At 42.8% G+C, this 21042-nt stretch overlaps 1 protein-coding gene across 3 annotated transcripts in view; it reads left to right on the top strand.

The window, feature by feature from the left end:
• ARFIP1 (ADP ribosylation factor interacting protein 1) overlaps window positions 1–8180 on the top strand; it is a 79578-nt gene extending 71398 nt beyond the window's left edge. For all 3 annotated transcript variants that reach the window (XM_045831656.1, XM_045831657.1, XM_045831655.1), the window contains one exon: window positions 6317–8180. In XM_045831656.1, coding sequence (XP_045687612.1) covers window positions 6317–6472 — 156 coding nt within the window. In that variant the 3' untranslated portion in view covers window positions 6473–8180. The remainder of the gene's footprint in view (window positions 1–6316) is intronic.
• Window positions 8181–21042: the final 12862 nt, after the last annotated feature.

Here is a 21042-nt window from a genome sequence, read left to right as displayed (position 1 = left end):
CAGATTTCAGCTATAAAGCAAATAATCTAATGAAAACCTGTGACCCCATCACCCAAACCAAGAACTTGAACATTCCCAATAATGTCACTATCTTCCTAGTCCTTCCCTAACCCACCCCTTCACCTCTCCCACCCCTGACATTGTGTTTATCCATTCTGCTGTTAAAGGACATTTGCACTGTTCCTAACCGTGCCTCATAGGGCACTCTGAGTGCCCAGCTTTGTAAAACAAAGCCACATTGTTTCCCAATGTGGATGCACCGTTTCATTCCACCACAGTGTACACAAGTTCCCTTTGATCCACAGTCTCTCCGGGCAAAGTGAGTAAAATGGTATTCTTTTGTGTGTTCTTCACTTTTATTTCCCTCGCTATTTATTGACCACATGTATTTCTTCCAGCATAAAATACCAGTTCATTCCTTCGCCCACACTTCTGTTGGTTTGTCTGGTTGTTTTTAAGGAGTTTAAGGTATCTTTTATTTGTTAGTGCCCTTTGTGTCCTACTTAAGAAATCTTTTCAAACCCAAGGTTGTTGGATTTTTGGTTATATGTTCTGAAAGTTTTAGATATTTTGTTTTTCACAATTCCAAATCCACCTGGAGCTGGTTAGTTACGTTCATATTCTGTGAATTAGGAATCCAGTTTTCTCTCCAGGTGGTAGATAACCAGTTTTCTAAGCATCGTTGTTTTTTTCCCATAGCTTTATTGAAGTATCATTGGCCTGAGTAGCCAGCTGCATGTAGTTAAGGTGCACAATATGGCGAGTTGTGATGCATACAGACACCTGTGAAACCACCACCAAAACTAGCTGTGTGTTCATCACACCTGAAAGTTTTCTCCAGCCTCTTTGTAATTCAAGTCCTCATTACGAGGCAACCACTGATTTGCTTCTGTTACTATACACTAGTTTGCACATTCTAAATTTTATATAAATGGAATTAAACAGTTTATCTTTGTCTTCTGGGTTTTTTCACTGAGCATAACGTTTTGCGATTCATTCATGTGGTGCGTGTCACTAGTTTATTTCTTTTTATTGCTGTGTAATATTGCATTGAATGGAAATGCCGCTGTTTATTCCCCTGTTGATAGACATTTGAATTGTTTCCAAAGCTCCTATGAACATTCATGTACAGGTGCTTGTGTGGACATACACATTCATTCATTCCTCTCAGGTCAGGAGCTGGGGGTAGAATACCTGGGTTGCATGTACACGTACATGTGGGAATAATAGGTTCATGTTTAACTTTGGAAGAAACTGGCAAGCTTTTCCAAGACAGTTGTACCATTTTACATTTCCACCATCAGTTTGTAAGAGATCCATTTGTTCCCATCCTCACAAATAAGGCATGGTCAGTCGTTAATTGTAACCATTCTGGCGGGTGTGTCAGCGGCGTTTTGTTGTGGTCTTACTAAGAATTTCAATAGTAATTAATGATGTCAAGTATCCGTGTTTTCGTGTGCTTCTTTGCCATCGTATATTTTCTTTGGTGAAATGCCTGCTCAGATCTTTTCCCCATTTTAATCTTTTTCATCATATTCCATTTTAAGAATTCTTTTTTTTTTTAATAATTTTGTTTTGTTTTGTTTTAAGATTTTGTTTTATTTTTAGAGAGACGGAAAGGGAGGGAAAAGGAGGGGAAGAGAAACATCAGTGTGTGGTTGCCTCTTGCACATCCCCGCACTGGGGACCTGGCCTACAATCCAGGCATGTGCCCTGACTGGGAATTGAACCAGCAACCCTTTGGTTCACAAACCAGCACTCAATCCACTGAGCCACACTAGCCAGGGCAAGAATTCTTTATATATTATAGCATCAGGTTCTTTGTCCAATACGTATTTTGCAAATATTGTCTCCCAGCAAATATATGGCTTCCCCTTTCATTTTTATGTGTCTTTTGAAGAGAAAAATGTTTTAATTTTGATAAAATCCAATTTATTAATGTTTTCTTTTTACAGTTTATGTTTTGTGTGTGCTATTTAGTAATCTTTGCCAAACCCAAGATCATTAAGATTTTTTTTTAGGTGTTTTTCTAGAACTTCTATAGCTTCTAGCTTTGACATTTAGGCCTTTGGTCTATTTCAAGCTGAATTCTGGAGATGTGCGGTGTAAGGATCAAGGTTCACTTTCCGTGACTCAGCCCCTGATCCCTTTTCCGTCCGTCCACTCTCGTGAGGACGTATCTGACCATGTGCGTTCGAACAGCATCTGCACGTGCACCGACTCTCGGTGTGCCTGTCCAGCCCAGGCTGCTGTCCTGGGCTCCGTTCAGCCTCAGAAATACAGTTACCTGTGCAGCATTTCTGTGGGTATGCCTGGAAGATCCACTTTTCCCCTCTTCCACATCTGTCCCTTTTTTACCATGCTAGGTGAACCTCACCTTTGCACAGGTTCTGTCTTTGAAAAGGAAATAACTCTGTATTTCTTCTTCCACACAACCCTTCTCAGACACTTCTGACACTAGATGTGTGATGTGTGGGTGTTTTCCCACACTGACCAATCCGCTCTCTGATTCTCCGGATGCCTGCCAGGTGTCCTGCAGCTCACTTCAGCTCTGACACCACAGACCCCCACCACCATCACCTCCTTAGACCCAAAGAAAGACCAAGTTGTCACTTGTTCTCCTGGCCAACTGGCTGTAAATCAAAGGTCCCACAGTCCCCTCCTCAGAGTCAGTCATGTGCCAGAGTGGCTCACAGAACTCAGGAAAACAGTTTCCTTAGTAGATTACCAGTCTATTACAGATAGTAAAGGATGAAAATAAACAGCCAGATGAAGAGGCGCATAGGGCCAGGTCTGGAGGGGTGCTGATCACGAGAGCTGCTGCCCCCCGGGCGTTTGGGGCATACCACCCTCCCTGCATGCGGCTGCATCACCAGCCCAGAAGCTCTCCAAACCCTGGACTTCAGGGAATTGTATGGCGTCTTCGTTCCACAGGCATGATTGATTAAGTCATTGTCCATTGGTAATTAGTTCAGCCTGTAGCGCCTCTCGCCTCCCCAGAGGTTTGGGCGGTGGAGGTGAACATTCCTGTCTCCTGATCACAATTTAGTTCCCTGGGCAACCAGCCCCCATCCTGTGGTTATCCAGGGGCTTTCCAAAAATCTCATTAACCTAAAGTGCGGTATGGTTGAAAGGGCTTTTTATGAACAACAAAAATACTTTCACCTTTATAGCTCTGGAGTTGTTTCAGAAATAGGGCAAGAGACCAAGTATAACAAAAGATGTTCCCATCCTCTTATCATTTAGAAATTACAAGGATTTTAGGAGCTATATTCCAAGAATGAGTACGGAGATCAAGTCTGTTTTCCTTACTATAAATCACAATATTACAGTCTTCTTACAAATTTCAAATCAGTGGATCTAAATATATGAAACTTTATTTCACTAAGAAAAGTCAGTGTTTAAAGATTTGAGTGTCACCTAGGTAAACTTAGATTCCCCTGAAATGGAATGAGTGCTGTCTGTGTCAGACAGGGTGCCGGGCCGGATCTTGTTTCCTGTAGCCCCTGCAACAGCACCACGCACTCAGTTAGTAATGCATCGCTGATGCGCAGATACAGACCTTGGCCAGTGAGGTGAGAGGTAACCGTGCCTGGCATCACAAAGCCACGAGAAAGTGGTACAACTAAGATAGGCACACACACATGCCTCCTGATTCCGCAGCTCTTTCTGGTCCTTTCTGTAAAGGAAGGGTACTAGTAACTAGGGGGATATCTTTCTAATGACCTAGGTGAGTACCGAGTCCAGACGTAGGGAGGCTGTGACCAGTTGCAGACTGTGCCTCACACAGGTCTTCCAAGGAAGTTGGAAGTAAAAGTTTTCAAAGAGGCTGTTACATTTACTCCAGCACTGCAGTTAGACCTGGGGGCTGGCCTGTAGCAGCCTCGCCTCCCTTATTTGAATCTCGGTCCTCCGCTGCTTTCTCTCCTAATTTCTCTCACGGATCACAGCCACCCCAGCTTCTACCTTCTCCAGGTACATGGTTGTTTTTGCTCATTTACTTTATCACCCAACTCAGCCTTTTCCCTCTCCAGGCCTGTCCTCTCCCTTTTGATTTTCCTCCTCACAGTGTTGTCTAAAACCTTCTTTGTTGCTAGGAAACTGCATTCTTAACCTTTTTCATAGATGTACCCTTTACCTTTTGCTTCATAATTGAAACACCAAAACTCAGTGGCCTAGAACAACAGTGACTGACCGTTTGCCGCAACCGTGTGGGTCAGGTGGGTGGGTGCCTGCCGGTGCCGGCACGGCTGGATTGGCCAGCGCTCGCTCTCTGTGGGCTTTCGCCCCCAAGGAGGCCGGGCTGGGCATCCTCGCGAGTTGGAGGCAGTGGCCCAGGAGGGCAAGCGCTTGCTTATCAGTCCTCATTTTCTAACATTGCATGGCCAGCCTCACTTTTGTTTTGTAAAGAAACAAAATTAACTGTTCGTATTCAGAGATCTAATGGGCCTGACTAAGCAGTTCCTGAATCAGGCAGCGTCCCATCTAGCAACTAGAAGGGCACCCCAGTGTGTTGTACAGAATGGGAGGTTTTTGTAGGCAGAAAGAGTTTGGGACTAAGAAGTTAAGAGTGGACTGTTTCAGGCGAGAACACTTACCCTTAGGGAAAGGCAGGGGGTCTCACCAGGCAGATCACCTCCCTAGTGTGGGTCTGGAAATTCAGGACTGACCAGCTTAGGATCCCAACCTGGGAGAGGCTGAGACGGTACTTAGGTTAGGTATCACATCTTGGTTTGGTGTCCTGGGCTTTTAAGAACAGTCCCCAAGAGTGTGGACTTTGGGGTGATTTCCTGGGTCCAGTATTGTAACCATCCACTATTATAATAGAATAATACTTCACTCATCTTCTAAATTGCCACCTAGGAACCCGCTTCTCCTGTGATTATCCCGTTTCCTTAATAAGTGTCCCTAGGTGGAGTCCCGCCGTCCCTTAAAATACCCTCCACATCTCAGAGCCAGAGGGCAGGGCCGGCAGAGCGCTCCAGTCCTAATGCTCTCCTGCCCGTCTGGGGAGCCCCGGTCTCGCCACCAGTGCCTGCGCTGTTCCTTCTGCTTTTCTTGCTTAAGTTAGGCCAGTGCATTTCTGCTGCCCGTGAACCATGTTAATTATCATTTTCTGCTGCCGAGTGCCTTCATTATGCTGGGATTCTCATATCCCAGAACAGTGCTTGACACAAACTGTATCACATGTCATTTTTATACTGTTTTAATTTTAAAAATAAAGACTTGGCAAATCAAAACTATCCAGTGTAAGTATGTTGTGTTGTTTTCTTTATAGAGGTAGATGGATAAAGAAATGGCTAAAGAGACTATGCATGTTTATGTGTATAAGATAGTAAATACAGGTGTCATATCATATGTAAAGTGTTATGTCCTGTTTTTTCACTTAGCATCATCCATCAGGCATTCGTACATCATTAAAAATTATTAAAGCTCAGTTTTAATGAATATTTCGTTGGATGGGTAAATCAGAGTGTGTTTTATACTTTCTACTCTTGAACATTTTGCAGTTATAAATAAGATCTCTGGGGAAAAAACTCTATTTAGAAATCTTTGTGATGCTTTGATGATTCCTTTAAGAAAGTGTAGAGGTAGTATTACTTGGTTAAAACATACTTCTGATACCATTACAAGTAATATGTGTTTGAAAACAACTGAGAGTCATGTGAACCTTAAATAAATTGGCTTTCTGGCAACACTTCCTGCCACTCACTCGATTCTTTGCAGTGAACCTCAGTGTTGAAAAACATCTGAGTTGTCCAGTTTTACGTAAAGTTTAGCCTTAATGATGCCCATACTTGGTATAGGGCTTATATCATATAGTTACTTATGTAATGCTTCCTCTTCAATATTTGGTTTTGAATATTCTTAGTTTGGCAGGGCCTTTAATGGTATTTTTAATTAATGCTCTCGGTAATGCTTGACAACGGTTCACAGAGTCCGGCGCGCCTCAGGTACTGCGGGTGCGGTTGCACACCACCACCACAGTAAAGCAGGTGCGGGGTGTTGCTTTCAGCCTGCACGAAACCCCACGTCTGGGAAGTGCGGTGGGGCTGGCCACAGTAAAACAAGGTGTGCCTGCGCATGTTTAGCTTCTTAAGCTGACCTGTCCCCTTCAGGGAAATTAAAAGTCATTAAAGATCGAAGGTTCAGCGACCCTGCAAAACCATGTACAGTTGCTGTGTGTGAACTACTTTGCGTTATTAAAACAGCTTTTCCTGAGGAGAGAGGCGCTATTTAAGACCTGTGATAGCTCACCTTCTGTTTCATTGTCATCGGTGCTAATGCTTGGTCTCGTGTCCTGCCCCGTTCACAGGTCAAAGTGTTGCACAACCAGCTGGTCCTTTTCCACAATGCCATCGCCGCTTACTTCGCTGGGAATCAGAAACAGCTCGAACAGACCCTTAAACAGTTCCACATCAAATTGAAAACGCCTGGAGTGGATGCCCCGTCTTGGCTTGAAGAACAGTAAACTCACTCCTGGAAACAAACAAACAAAAAAAAGAAAGTCACATTGGTATATTTCTAAACAAGCCTAATTAAGCAGAGTTGGGAGAAGAGAAATGGGGCAAAAACTGTTGTAGAGATTCTCGCACAAACAGCTTTAATTTTTCCCTTTTTCCTACTTTAACAATTGAACTGTTAAATCTGATGGGAAGGCGGGTGGCTTTAATGTAAACATAGTTTCTATAATCTGAACACAGTAATTTTCCTTTTTGAGAAGTCCTTTTGTATTGTAAGGGTTGACGGCTATTTCTGTAGTTTGAAAACACCTAATGTAGATTTGCACTGACCAGATAAAAATTCACAGTTCTTGGTCCTGGGAATGAGGGCCAGTTGTAACTTTTCCAAAGGGAGGTTTACATGATTTGTATCAACATCAGATATTTTATATAAGAATGTATTAAACATCTTTAAGAGATTCATTTTCATGTATTATCTTAAAGAAAAAGGAAACTATTTTGCAGAGTGAAATTATTTGGGGTTCCTGCATCGTCCACACCTAGGTAGCCACTCTAATGACTGACTGATTGGCTTGTGGAGTTTTGGCGAATACCTTTTTAAAAATTAATCTGTACCTTTGTAATTTTGTTTAGACTTTTTTTTTAAGACGCAGGAATCACACTGTCATTTCTGTGAGGCTTTCGAGCTTATGAATATGCATCATCCAAAGTCATAGGTTGGTTATGTCAGCAGTCTTTTGATTCATAATGAAACCTGCTTAAGAGAATTTTTTGGACAGGCAGCCTCGGAAATAGAAATTCTCGATGATTTCTAGAGTAGAAATCTGTGCTCAGAAAGCTAGTTTTGGGGTAAAACTCATTTTGACAGGTGTGAATCCCTAGACAGACTTCACTGACTTCCACATGTAACAATACCGGGTAAGCCTTAAATCACAGATACGTGCCTTCTCTTATGCAGTAATTCTCATTCAACCAGTGTACATAATTCGCAAGGAAGCCCCTTTCAGATAATGTTTGACCTGTCTGCTCCTTCCTCGGGAAGGAGCGCTGTGTGTTCGCGTTGGGTTTCTTTGTGTTTGCTGAACCACGTGTACGGTTTAAGGGGAGATCAGCTTTTGAATATACTGTTTGGTTTTTCTTCATTCCTCTCACGAGATGGGAAGACGGGGGAGTTTCGTTCATCTTCGTGACGGGAAGGCAGCGTGGGCAGCGTGGCGGGGCAAGGAGGGGGTGGGGAGGGCCCGCTGTCCTAGCTGCTGAGCACTGTTGGTTCTGTGCTGCGTGGTTGGCGTGTCCACTGTGTGGCTCAGTCAGTAATGTAATCCTGTTTAAATAGACGTTCTCCTGATTTTTGTCATAGACATAAATTAATATTTTGAGAGGTATTTCTTCACCTGTTCATTTCTCTTGTGTTGAAATGAAGTACTTAAAATTACTGTTAGACATGAACTTTGTGGACTGTAAGATTTGTTATATATGTTCAAATGCCTTTAGCTGGCTTTTTAAATAATATGCCTGTTTTCAGTGCTTACTACAAATGTAATGTGATTGTAAATCATAAACCTATTTTAAATCATTCCCTCCTGTATATTTGTACTCTCAGAGAGCCTTATTTTATTCTTCCAGCAGAATTACTACTTGTGATAGTTCACTTAACATTCCCCAGAATGTGCCTCTGGTGTGAATTTTGTATTCTTATTAAAAGTGTTTGCTGTAGTACCTTGTTTCTCCGGCTCTTCATAAATTAAAACACAAAGCAACTATTTGGAAATTCTGAGGACATATTTGTCATTTCCGAACTTCAGAAACAATGATAAAAAATGGTATTTCTGTCACTTGTAATTATTTTATCTTGGTATGGTGGGGGTTTTTTTCCCTCATCAGTTGGAATCTATTTTGGGAGAACATATCTAGTCTTAACCACATTTCAATAACAATTGTAGTAGCTAAGTAATTTCATGGGTTGATGATTTTTCAGAATAAACTAAAGTATTAGTGATTCTGAGTCATGGGTACATGTACAAAAGAAATAAGTAAATTAACATATTAGCCAACAGGATATGTTGGGAGACACCCCCCAAAATATGGAATTATCTTCTGGAGGGCAGGCTCCTTGTAGTACAGGCTTCCCCTGCTCAGTGAGTGTTCTAGGAACCCATCTGCATCAGTGTACCAGCTGGTGTTGTTGTGAGAGGCTGCGTTCAGCCTGAGTGAATTTTGTTTGGAAGATTCTTTCAGTGCATTGGCCCATTTCATGATGGGTGATTTATGAGCGCACCTGTCCACACCATGCTGAGTGTTCAGCAGTTTTTGACCAAAAACTGGCATGACTCCTGTACCCCACCCTCCCTATTCATCCAGCATTGTCCCAGGCATCCTTTTTTGTTGTTTCTCATGGGGAAACATTTTGCCAATGTGGAAGAGGTGAAACAAAAAATGGCAGAAGCACTAAGAGATATCAAAATCAACAAGTTCAAAACCTGTTTTTTTAAGATTTTATTTATTTTTAGAGAGAGGGGAAGGCAAGGAAAAAAGGAGAGAAACATCAATGTGTGGTTGCATATCACGCACACCTCTACTGGGGACCTGGCCCACAACCCAGGCATGTGGCCTGATTGAGAGTCAAACTGGGGACTCAATCCACTGAGCCGCACCAGCCAGGGTTCAAAAACTTTTGAGCAGTGGAAAAAATGTCTCGATAGGTGTATTGCATCAAATGGAGAGTACTTTGAAGGTGACTGGAGTTTAAACGTGTAATAAATAGACAATTTCATATAAATTCCTGTTTTTGAGTCCCCCTCATATTTACTTTTAAGTATCAATAATTCATACTCATTGTAGAAAACAGAAGTTAATTTCTAAAAAGTTGAAGATAAATCATTTGCCAAGTTACAAAAACTGCAGGAAACCACCTAACTCCCCTGAAGTTACATGTTTTAGTTCACATTTATGTTACAAACAGGAGTTTGCACACCCTTGAACATGCATGCATGCATCTTTGTGCTCTTACCTGCTCCCTCCCTTGGGTTGGTTGCTTAGAAGTAAAAGCCCTCAAAGTCAATACATACTTGTAAGACTTTATTACGTCTTGCCCGTTGGCTTTCCAGAAAGATTTTGCCATTCATAGCTCCAAGGGGAAAAAATTATATATATATATATACACACACACATATTCATTCCAGTTTTGCATATTTTTAGTTGGGCATAAAAGAGTATAATGCACATAGTGAACAAAACAACACTTTATAACTATTTTAAGTGGAAAGGGAAAAGCAGCCAGGAAGACAAAGGCTGAACAATCAGGATTTGAGAAATTGTGGGGTGTGGGGCAGAAAAATACCCAACTTTTCTGTTAAAATAGAAATTATTCAAGGAAAAAAAAGGCACTGAAGAGCAAGTCTATGAAATTTGTCTTCATGCTGCTAAAAATAAACTGAGGCACAGTAAAAATTGTAAGAATTTATTTGAGCAACAACTGATCGGAATCAGGCAGTGCCAAACCAGAAATGGCTGGGAGCCCTCCAGGACAGGAGCTGGGGGAGGAACTTCATAAAGAGGCAGAAGCGAAGCAAAGCAATCATTTGGCCGTAGCTGAAGTGGTTGCCTTATTTGGGAAAGCCTAAATCGCCTGTTTGTGATTGGTTGTTTTTAGCTTTGATTTCTTAATCTTGAAGCATTTCAAGCTTACTAAACGACAAAGGTATTAAAGCCACCTCGATCTGGAGACTTCCTTGTGGAATTGATGTAACAGTCCCAAAGCTTCCAGATCTTAGGGCTCAGGAAGAACTTGGGCTTGAGGGGTATCTTAGCTGAAACCCAGAATTTAAGAACCATTTTCCCCATATTCAGAGTACACTGGTGTTAACTAGAGCTTATCCCATAGAGTACTGAGTTTCAACTAGAGCTCTGCAAGAATTTTTAAAATATGCAATACCTGACTATCTAGTTAGGGGCACTGACCTCTTTCCCTTAGATTTTCAAGTAAAAAAAAAAAAAGACAACAGCCAACAACAATATCTGCCCAATCATTGTGAATGAATCAAAACTATACCTATTTTTTGGTCAGATCAGCAAAAAATACATGTTTTGGTGTGCTGCAGAATTTTAGTAATTAGTGTGCTGTGGGGTGAAAATTGCTGCCATAGAGCGTAAAATAAAAGGTTCCTTTAGAGGTTTGCTGTTTAACACCTTTTTTTACAGATCTGCAAAGGCCCCAAAATGTATTAAACTTCCTTAGCCATCCCCCAATTCCAAATGTAATAGCAGGTGAGTATTTGCAAGTAAATATATGAATTTCCCCTTTAAATCTTGCCATTTCAACTGCATAATTAAATCAAAGTGTTAAAAACTTTCTTCTAAAATTAAGTATAGTGTGTATTCAGTGTCTTCTAAATTGTAAAAATAATAATCCATTAGCCTCTAAGTAGAATAATAATATTTGCTGACCTTTAACTTAGAGTATTATGAAAAAGAAATGTGAAGTGTGAAAAAGGTAAAGGGATTAAACAAAAACCAAAAAAACTCATAGACACAGACAGCAGTATGGTGATGACCAGATGGGAGGGTGCGGTGGGTAGAAGGGGGTGAAAGGGGGATAAATGGTGGCTGAAGGAGACTTGACCTTGGGTGGTGAGCACACAATATAATATACAGGTGATGGATTAGAGAATTGTACACCTGAAACCTACATAATTTTATTAACCAATATCACTCTAATAAACCAACAAAATTTTTTTTTAAATCTTCACAGTCCATGGATATGGGATATATCTCCATTTATTTCTCTACACTTTAATTTCTTTCATCAGTGTCTTATAGTGTTCATTGTACAGATCATTATGTTGGTTAAATTTATTTTCTAGTGTGTCATTGGTTTTGATATCATCATGAAGAGAACTGATTTTGTCTCAGTTAGTGTGTTTGAAGCATGCAAGCACACAATTGACTCTTTGTTTCTTGATTTTGTATCCTTCAACTTCATTGAACTTTTTTAATCTGAGGTCTTTTGGTGGGATCGTAGGGTTTTTTTACATATAAGATGACTTCATCTGCACAGAGATCACTGCACCCGCCCCTTTCCGTTTTCCATGCCACTTCATCCTCTTACCTGTGCCCCCTCACTAGGACTCCCGGGGTGACGTCACACAGCAGCGGGGAGAAGGGTCACCCCGACCCGGTTCCTGACCCGAGCAGAGCAGGCTTCGGCGTCTCACCCGGAGCGTGACATGGCTGCGGGCTTTCACCTGTGACACCGTGTTACGGTACTTATTGTCTTCACCCAGTTCGTGGAGAGTTTTATCAGGAAAGGATGTTGAATTTTGGCAAATGTTTTTTTCTCCATCTTTTGAGATACTCGTATTTTTTTCTTTTATTCCATTATTGAGATTTATCTCATTGATTGATCTATGTATCTTAAATTACCCTTACATCCCAGGAAAGAACTCCATTTGATCATGGTGCACGAGCCTATTAATGTGCTATTAAATTTGGCTTGCTAGTAAAAAAGAAAACAAGAAAAGGAAACTTATGTATATTGAAAAGCTAAGGATAAATGTCCCCTAATCATGGGACTGTTAATTTGCAGAACAATGTGTGTGCTTCAGAACGCGCCCAGGCTCCTTCAGCCCTCCCTGGAGATGACTCGGGGTGTGAAAAATACAAGCAAATTATTTAAATTGCTAGTTCGGTGTGACATTTGTATGTAATTTGTACTACTTTGGTAAAGTACTAAGAATGACTTATTTTGTAATAATATTCCTCAATATCTTTTGCTAGTAGCTCTTTTCTTGAAACTTCTAGGTTGCCTGGGAGAGTTGAGACCGTCTGAGAGCCTTCATCACTAATTCTAATTAGATTTAGGCATTTAAAAAAATCTGATTTCCTCTCTAATATTACAGATTATTATATTGGCAAAGACTATCCAGTAGTAAAGTGGCAACTTTCTATGCCCTGGCTGGGGTAGCTCAGTGGACTGAGTGCGGGCTGCAAACCAAAGCATCACAGGTTGGATTCCCAGTCAGGGTACATGCCTGGATTGCAGGCCACGGTCCCCAGCAACCGCACATTGATGTTTCTCTCTCTCTCTCTTTCTCCCTCCCTTCCCTCTCTAAAAATAAATAAATAAAATCTAAAAAAAAATAAAAGAGGCAACTTTCTGATCAAGAGGCCAGTTATATTTTGCACTAGTCCAAAGCTTTTCCAAGGGTCCTTTACAATCTCCAAGACCGACTAAATAGAATGACCACGCGAACGATTCTCCTCGTCTGAGGACTTTCGCTAAATCCTGTCCTGTGTTCCCACTTGAAGGTTTCCTGCTCAGCAGGTTTCCCGGCACCAATGGGCCTTTATAGTACATTGCCAAGTGGTCCTCCTGACGTACAGCAAACTGTGAACTTCAGCTTTGTTCCTGTGAAACAGAGGTTGACTCTTAGTAGCTAAATAAACTGAGAGCTATTTGTTACTCTGGTGTTAAACTCTGATAAGGAAAGAGGAGACTCTTCATATGAGGAAGGGAAATTAGACCCAGTCTGAGAGAGGTGACTCCATTTCTGTGCCCTTAATTGATTATTATACTGTCAGAGCTGGGAGTTTCACTTACATTTTTCACAAGTGGGACTTCCACAAACAAAAAAAAAGCACTGTTTTCTGTGGGCCTAAGCTAGGCTGTGCCATCAGCATCCTCCATCAAACATGGCAACCTTTCTGCAACTCTGGTGCATCATGAATTGGTAACTCGTCAGGAAGACCAAAGAGGAGCAAGATACCATTGTGTGGGTCCGAGACAAAAGTCACGCTCCAGGACTCGAACTTCCACATAGCCTGCTGCGTGTGGCGCAGGCGTGAGTGCTCGTGTCAGTATCTGAGGGGTGAAGTGCACACCTGCCGGCGTGGGGGCCCGGTGGGAAGAGAAAGGTCAACCAGGTTAGTCCTCACCACATCTTGGAGCTTAGATTATTGAAGTTCAACTGAAAAAAGAGCAAGTTCTCACTGTAAAACTTTTTTTTTTCAGATGGGAAGTATTATGGGATAGGGAGAAGAAAACTAACTTTAATCTGGTTGATCTTGCTGAAAACGTTTAAAATTAAGTTTTCAGAATAACGAATCAAGTACTCAATTATTTACACAGGTGAACTTATTTTTATCCTTCCCTAAATGATTTCTAGTTGTATATTAGGAAACACAGGCCTGTGCCCTTCTGGCCTCTGCAAGAAATTGGTCTGTACTTGGAAACACAGAGATTCAGGAGAGTGTCCAGTTGAACCGTTTTCTGTTTTTCAGCAAAGATTGCAGAAACGGAAGAGGCCGAAAAAGCAGACGTAGCGCAGGGTGTGAGGCTGGTTAGAAAACAAAAGTCACGTAGGAAAACACGTGTTCACCAAACCAGATTTTTTTCCTCTCTCTTTCCCCTCAACTTTCTAAATAGCTACTGAAACTATAAGAGAAGTCAGGCCCAAAAATAAAACACTAACTTTATTTCAGTTTAACACCAATGATTTCTTTTGTCTCGGTTTTGACCCCCTTTTCATAAATAAGCATATACTACTATTTCATACTTAGATTTCTTAAAACTTTAGCTGCTTATTGCTTCATTTATAGTCACTTGGATTGCTGACAATATGTTTGTACATTTGTAATTTTTAATAACTTATTCTCAATCTAAAAAAGCATTTTATGAGTTGGCCAAATTTTCCTCAATTCGCACTTGTTAACTAAGTGAATGAGCTTCAATCTTTAAAGAACTCCCCAAATAAATAATGGATGTTTACATTGTTCTCAAATTCTCTGTTTCCTGTTCCCTCACCCCTGACTTAAGTCAGAAAATGGAAAACCTAGTGGATTAACATTTTCTAACTACTTTACATCCATAATAAAAGCAGCAGAGAAGGCCAGACCGTGTTTGGAGAATTGAGTTTTCACCATGGCAATGGTTGCCGTGTAATCACTGGTACTATCGAGTGACTTGAAAAAAAACCCAGGTTTAAACAGTCATGAGTGTTTGCCGAATGACCGGTTATCTTGCCCGTGTTGACTTTCATCACCTGATTCCACTGCACCCTCAAGGGGCTCGCATGGTCCCTGAAGTGGGTCTTACGGTTTCTTCTTGGATTGGTAGTGGCCCCCGGAGAAGGCCAGGCCCTTTTTTTTTTTTCAGTTGCAGTTGACATTCAATATTATATTAGTTTCAGGTGTACGGAATAGTGGTTAGAGGTTTATATAACTTACGAAGTGATCCTCCCAATAGGTCCTAACACCCGCCCACCTGACACCATGCATTATCACAATAGTATGGACTGCAGTCCCTGAGCTGCACTTTACATCCCCAGGACTGTTCTGTAACTCATCGTTCCTACGTCTTAATCCCTTCACCTTCCTCACTCAGCCTCCACACCCCTCCCATCCGGCAACCCACCAGTTTGCTCTCTGTCTCTATGAGTCTGTTTTGTTTCTTGGTTTATTTTGTGTTTTAGATTCCACATATAAGTGAAATCAAGTTGTATGTGTCTTTGTCTGACTTACTTCACTTAGCATAACTCTCTCCAGATCCATCCATGCTGTCCCAAATGGTAAGATTTCATTCTTCATATGGCCAAGTAACACTGCACTGTATGTATGTACTGCATCTTCTTCCTATCTCTTCCTCTTTGTATTGGAGCATTCAGTCCATTTACATTTAAATTATCAATAGGTGTGTAGTTATTGCCGTTTCACTGTTTTTGTAGTTCCCGGTTCCTTTCTTATTCTCCCGTTCTCTCCTCTTGTATGTTGATGACTTTCTATAATATTGTGTTTACATTCTTCTCTCTTTACATTTTGTATATCTCCTGCAAATTTTTGGTGGTGGTCCCCATGTGCTTCATACCTACCAAAGTGTTTACAGCAGCCTGTTTGAAGTTGATAGTTGCTCAACAGAAGGCCAGACCTTTACTTCATCCTTTGGATTTCCTGTGGTATGGTCTTTTAAAAAGTAATGTCTTTTATGTCATCTAAACTGTACATCTCTAAAAAGGCTCACTATATTTTAGCTGAAGTTTAGTTAGCATTTTTCCCAATTAAACAGCTGACATCAAGTAAATCAGTTAGAAATTGCAGATGAACAGCCCTAAGTCTAACGACTATTTTTAAAACCAGGCGACCTTTCCTAGATTTACAAGGGGAGGGAAAGTAAAGTGTGTTCAATCTTTATAGCAGGCTGTGGCCCTGACTTGCCTTTTTGTCCTTTAAGAACAGTGCAGTGGCATAGTAAGAGATCATTGTGCCGTCTTTGGGGTTTTGAGCTTTTGGAGTCACTCTTTGTGCTCGTGGCTGGAGCAATGAAGACAAGTCTTTTTTCCCCCAAGACACAAGTAGCTTCAGTTCAAGCCTCTCCAGACTTCCTTGCCAGTGACCTCGACACTGACCTCCACTTTCTCTAGGAAGAACACTGCCTGGTGAGCCCTTTTAACTCATTTTTTTATGTGAATTTCTGTTCACTGGTGGCGAACTGACATCGCCCAATTAAGAAAACCTTCATTCATGATTCGTTTAATTTCCAGTGTGCTGACTGATCATTATTCTAGTATCCTTCTTCCTTACAGCAGCCCCTTTGGCGTCTCGTGCACGTAGCCTGGAGAAGCGGCTCCCCCAGGCCGTGGTGGAGTCGGCTGCCTGTCTGACCGAGCACATGCTGAGTCTTTGAGATCAGGAATCCGCAACCCTTCGATGTGGCCCCGAAAAGAAGTGGAGGAACCAGGCTACACGCTTTCAAGAGAGAAGCCAATCGCAGCCCCTCCGCTTCCCACACCGCGTCAAAGCTGGAGGTGTTTCTCAGCCCAGCACCGGCTGCCTTGCTTTGGGTCACGTGTTGGCGTGACTTCTGAAATGCTTCCCTGCCTGCGCTTCTTCGGGTCACCGTAAAATGTTAGGCTGCCTGGCTGGTCTCTCGGATGCTCTTCGGTCTTGCTTCAAAGAGCTTGACACTTAGCTGGTGGATTCTTTTCTGGCTCAGAGCAGCCTCCCAAGGGCAGAATTATCACGAGCATCCCTGTGGCCCTTCCTGTGCCGTGTGTGCGTATAAAGGTATTCAGTTATGTCAGTAACGTTGCTCATCACTGCTTGTGCCTGTAGCTGTGAGGGACTAGAGGCCCCCTGGTGTCACTCGCTGGTGATGAGGACCAAGTTCAGCTGGCAGACACAGGGACTCACCAACCCTTGTCAGAACCCCAGGAGTAGACACCACTGAGACACGAAGATGAATAAGGCAGCCCTCAGACTTTCTGGTTTAATGGGAAGAAAGGCTATGCCAGTCCTGGGAATGAATGGTTGAGGGGTGAGGAAGGACCAGTGTGCCAGACCTGCTGTTGGTGGTGGCGGGAAACGGCCAGCCTTAAGCTCTGAATTGGAAGGTCTTGCGTATGTGTGTTGGGTGGGGGGTGCAGAATTGCACGTTTTACCACCCTACCACGGCAGCTCTGCCTGTGGAAACGGCCCTCTCCACGTTGTGAAGCAGTGTATCATAAGCCAAATCTCACCATGCAATGAGATATCATAGATATCATGCAATGTTATTTTTCATAGGCTTTGAGTCTTAACTTTCCCCCCTTGCCAGCAGCCTAACAGAATGTAGCGCCAGCTATTTGGGCAAAGAGGCCAAATTTGTCCATAGCTTCTAGGTCATCTTGGGAAAGTTATTGATCAGAAGATTCAGCAGTTTAGTATGTGACCTTAGTTTCCCCTGGAGGTCAACCCAGGTGGTCCCATTTTGGGGAAGGAAAAGAAGTGAATGGCCTGCTCCAATGTGTGGGTTATACGCAGGCACCCGAGGACCCGGGTGCAGGAGTGCTTCAAGGTCGCCCAGGGGAGCCTTAGAACCTGCCAGAATGGCTTTCTGGAATTTGAAAACAATTCCTGTAGAGTCCTTTATCACAGTTTTGATTATTCCAGGCTAATGAAGTCAGCTTATTTTGACAGGGAAGACACACCATGAAAAAAATGAAAAAGTCTGTATTGGTTATCCCAAGAACTTTGCCTAAAGTAAAATAACTGTGACTTTTGTTAAAAGCCTGTATGTGAATAAACGTGTGGGGTTTGTGTGAGTCATAATCTCCATGACTCCCCCTTTTGTCCCCTGTGGCCCTGTTCCCGCCCTAGCCTGCAGAATCAGCCCCTCTGGTTTCCTTACGGTGCCTCTACCCAGCCTGTCACACAGGACAAAGGTCTCGGAACCATCCGGTGACTTCTGTAGACCCCGTGCCGGAGCACACGGATCACAGGGGCCCCCGTCTTTGTGAGGCTCTTGTACAGAGGGGCTGCCGCAGGGCCCCCTCCCCTGCTCCCCCTCCCGCAGGCGCCCTGGGCGAGCAGCCTCCTCCCTGAGATACATTGTAAAGAGGGCATGCTTGTAGAGAAAGAATGCAAAGCTAGAAAGCATGTTCAAATCTTTGATAGTGGGGGATAGGGAGGAATGAAAATGTATAAACATCTAGTGTTTTCTCTGCTTCCCCTTATTTATACTCCTCTTAAGTTACAAATGTGATGTAACTTTGTGAGCCCAAACTTGGGGGAATAAGAATCCACAGTGAGTCCTGGCTGGTATGGCTCAGTGGTTGAGTGCCAGCCTGCGAACCAAAGGGTTGTGGGTTCGATTCCCAGTCAGGACACACACCTGGATTGCAGGCCAAGTCCCCAGTGGGGGGTGCATGAGAGGCAACCACACACTGATGTTTCTCTTTCTCTCTTTCTCCCTCTCTTCCCCTCTCTAAAAATAAATAAAAATAAAAGCTTAAAAAAAGAATTCACAGTGAAGGGTGTTCAATTTCCCTGGGAAGAGACATTGCTTCCTGTGTGTCTGTGTGTGTGTGAAGGTGGTTGTAGCATAAAAATAATTCCATTGCACACAAAAAATAATACCGAGTGAATGAAAGTCCTGTGTTTAATTGTGTGTTTCCCTGCACCCCACCCCCTTCCCTGAGTAAAACAGACAAGGGGGGGGGGACACTGCCCATCACTCACCTCACAGGCCACAGTCCAACACTCAGAACTCCCAAAACTGGCTTACCCAAAGGGGCGTGGGGGGCGTGTTGGCAGGGAGCAAGCCCACGTTTTCACTTAGAAAACTGGGAACATTTTAAGACAAATTAGAAGTAAAGTCATTTGCTCTTTTCTCTAGCCTTGTCCCAAGAAACCCCAACCAATAGAAAAATACTTTGTGTAGATAAATTTAATCTCTTTTAGGACCAAATACACAATTTAACACCAAAAGTTGAGCATAGGCACAAAAGTATTAGATAAAAGGAACTTAGATATGCGAAGGGAAAGTTTTTCGCCCATTTTAAGCCACAAATGGCTGAATGGCCAACACCCCCTCCCTGAGTTAAGTACAGGATGCTCTCCCCCACCCCCCCCAAGCGCCCCCCCCCCCAGGCCTGCCAGTTGGAAGTGACAGTGGAGAGGAGTCTTGGGTTTAACGGCAGCCTCCAGTCTTCCAGCTTCAGCCTGGTCAGGCCCACCTGGGGGGTGTAGCTGTGAGCTGACTGTGCGCTGCGTGTTCACATCGGGATCCTCTCTGCGACCCAGGCCAGGCAAAAGTTGCATAATGCTACTTCCACCAAACGGCTTACCCTCTTCACTTTTCCCAAAAGTGGCCCATGTTCATTGTTTCTATAAGTAATAGGCTCGAGAAATATTAAGAGGCTCATTTTTATGAGCTCGTCTTACTGTTTGCTATCATACCCAAACATACACCATCTCAGTGCAAAGGGACTGTTCCTGACTAGGCCACTAAACTGAGCACAGACTTCATTTCCAAGGAAAGCACAGAGGGCTTTACAAATTGCCAAGTCACCAACTTGCCCTTGCACCTGTATCTGTGTGCCCTACGAAGCCTTGCACAGGACGGGCACATCGTATTTCCCCAGAAACGCACACGCACACTGTGCCCACCACATACCAATGCCGTTGATCTGTTGATTCACTGGGTTTCTGTTTGCACACTGCCTGCGCTGCGTGTGTCATGACTTCAAATTACTGTTTGCTTTTCTAACTGAGAAGGGTAAGTGATTTGAAAACAGTTAAAACCAGTAGCCAAAGAAAGTGACACCTGACATACTCTTGAACTTAATTCCTTTTATTGAGACACACACTTTTTTGGTGACAGATACTGGAAAGAAGTGGTACACTTCTGTGTTACATTTTAAAGCTGTTTTCCTCCTAAAAATCTGAATAACAGGCAGACCCTACATTTACATCGAACACCAATCTGTTCCCCAGGCGCTGTACTAATTGCCAACGGAAGAGAGGCCTGGCAGGGAAGGGTGTCTCGCGACAAGTCAGCGATCTACACGCACGGTGGGTGTGAACTGCGTGAGTTCACGGACAGGCGGACTTTTTCCCCCAGTAAGTACTATAAATGTGTTTTCTCTTCTTTATGATTTTTGTAATAACATTTTCTCTCTCTAGCTTACTTTACTGTAAAAATACAGTATATAATACATATACAAAGCACATGCTCATTGACTATTTTATCAGTGTGGCTTTCGGTCAACAGGAGGCTCTTCCTCAAGTTTTGAGGGAGTCAAAAGTTATATGTGGATTTTCACCTGTGTGGGGGTTGGTGCCCCTCACCCCTGTGTTCAGAGACCAACTGTGTTTCTCTTTCCTTGCTCTCCTCTTCCATCCCTGCCCTCAACACACACACACACACACACACACACACACACACACACCATAGAGGGGAGAAAATGGGCACTTTGCTCTATGGAAAGGTAGGCAGGCAGGGACAAGGGTCATCAGGTGTCTGCTTACCTCACTCCTCTACATTGGGTAGGGGTTGTCTGTAATGCCCCCTGCCCTCACACAAATCAGGAGCTATTATAGGCAAAGTGCCGTACTTACTTCTGGCAAGGAACATGCTGCAGAGACAGTAGCATGACATGTGAGAGCATTTTCTATGTAAACTTCCAGAAATTGCTGCATAGCATCTAGGAAAAAGTTTCTCCTCCTAATGATCAGAGCCTAGTCTTCTTATTTTTTATTTATTTTTTACTATATTTGAAGGCAACCTACTGTTTAAATGTCTTAGCCTGCAGAAATAAGACATCATTTTGTCACTTCAAAGTTGTTTGGAAAATTATAGTAACTCAGTGTCTGCATTTTGCCTATGAGATATGTGATGCAAATTTGCATTCATAGTGACAGCAATGATTCTACTTATTTTGTTTATTCTACAGCTTCCACCCTTTGAAGGACACAAGGTCTAGCAAGTTCTCTTAGAAATGATTGTTGCTGGAAGGGTCAAATCTGTTTAACTATAGAGTTGGTAGTTTGTTTCTTCCGTGGTTTCCAATTTTAAGAGCCAAGACACAGCCTATAATCAAAATCTGAACAATTGGTCTCATCAGATATGTTTTAAGAAGAATAAGCCCTGGCCGACGGAGCTCAGTGGATTAAGCGCGGGCTGCGAATCAAAGTGTCGCAAGTTCGATTCCCAGCCAGGGTACATGCCTGGGTTGCAGGCCATAACCCCCAGCAACTGCACATTGATGTTTCTCTCTCTCTCTCTCTCTATCTCCCTCTCTTCCCTCTCTAAAAATAAATAAATGAA

This window comes from Phyllostomus hastatus, unplaced genomic scaffold (genome assembly GCF_019186645.2).
Source record: "Phyllostomus hastatus isolate PE091 unplaced genomic scaffold, TTU_PhHast_1.1 phas_contig_159, whole genome shotgun sequence".
Lineage (NCBI taxonomy): Eukaryota > Metazoa > Chordata > Mammalia > Chiroptera > Phyllostomidae > Phyllostomus > Phyllostomus hastatus.
This window is presented reverse-complemented; position numbering and strand designations above follow the sequence as displayed.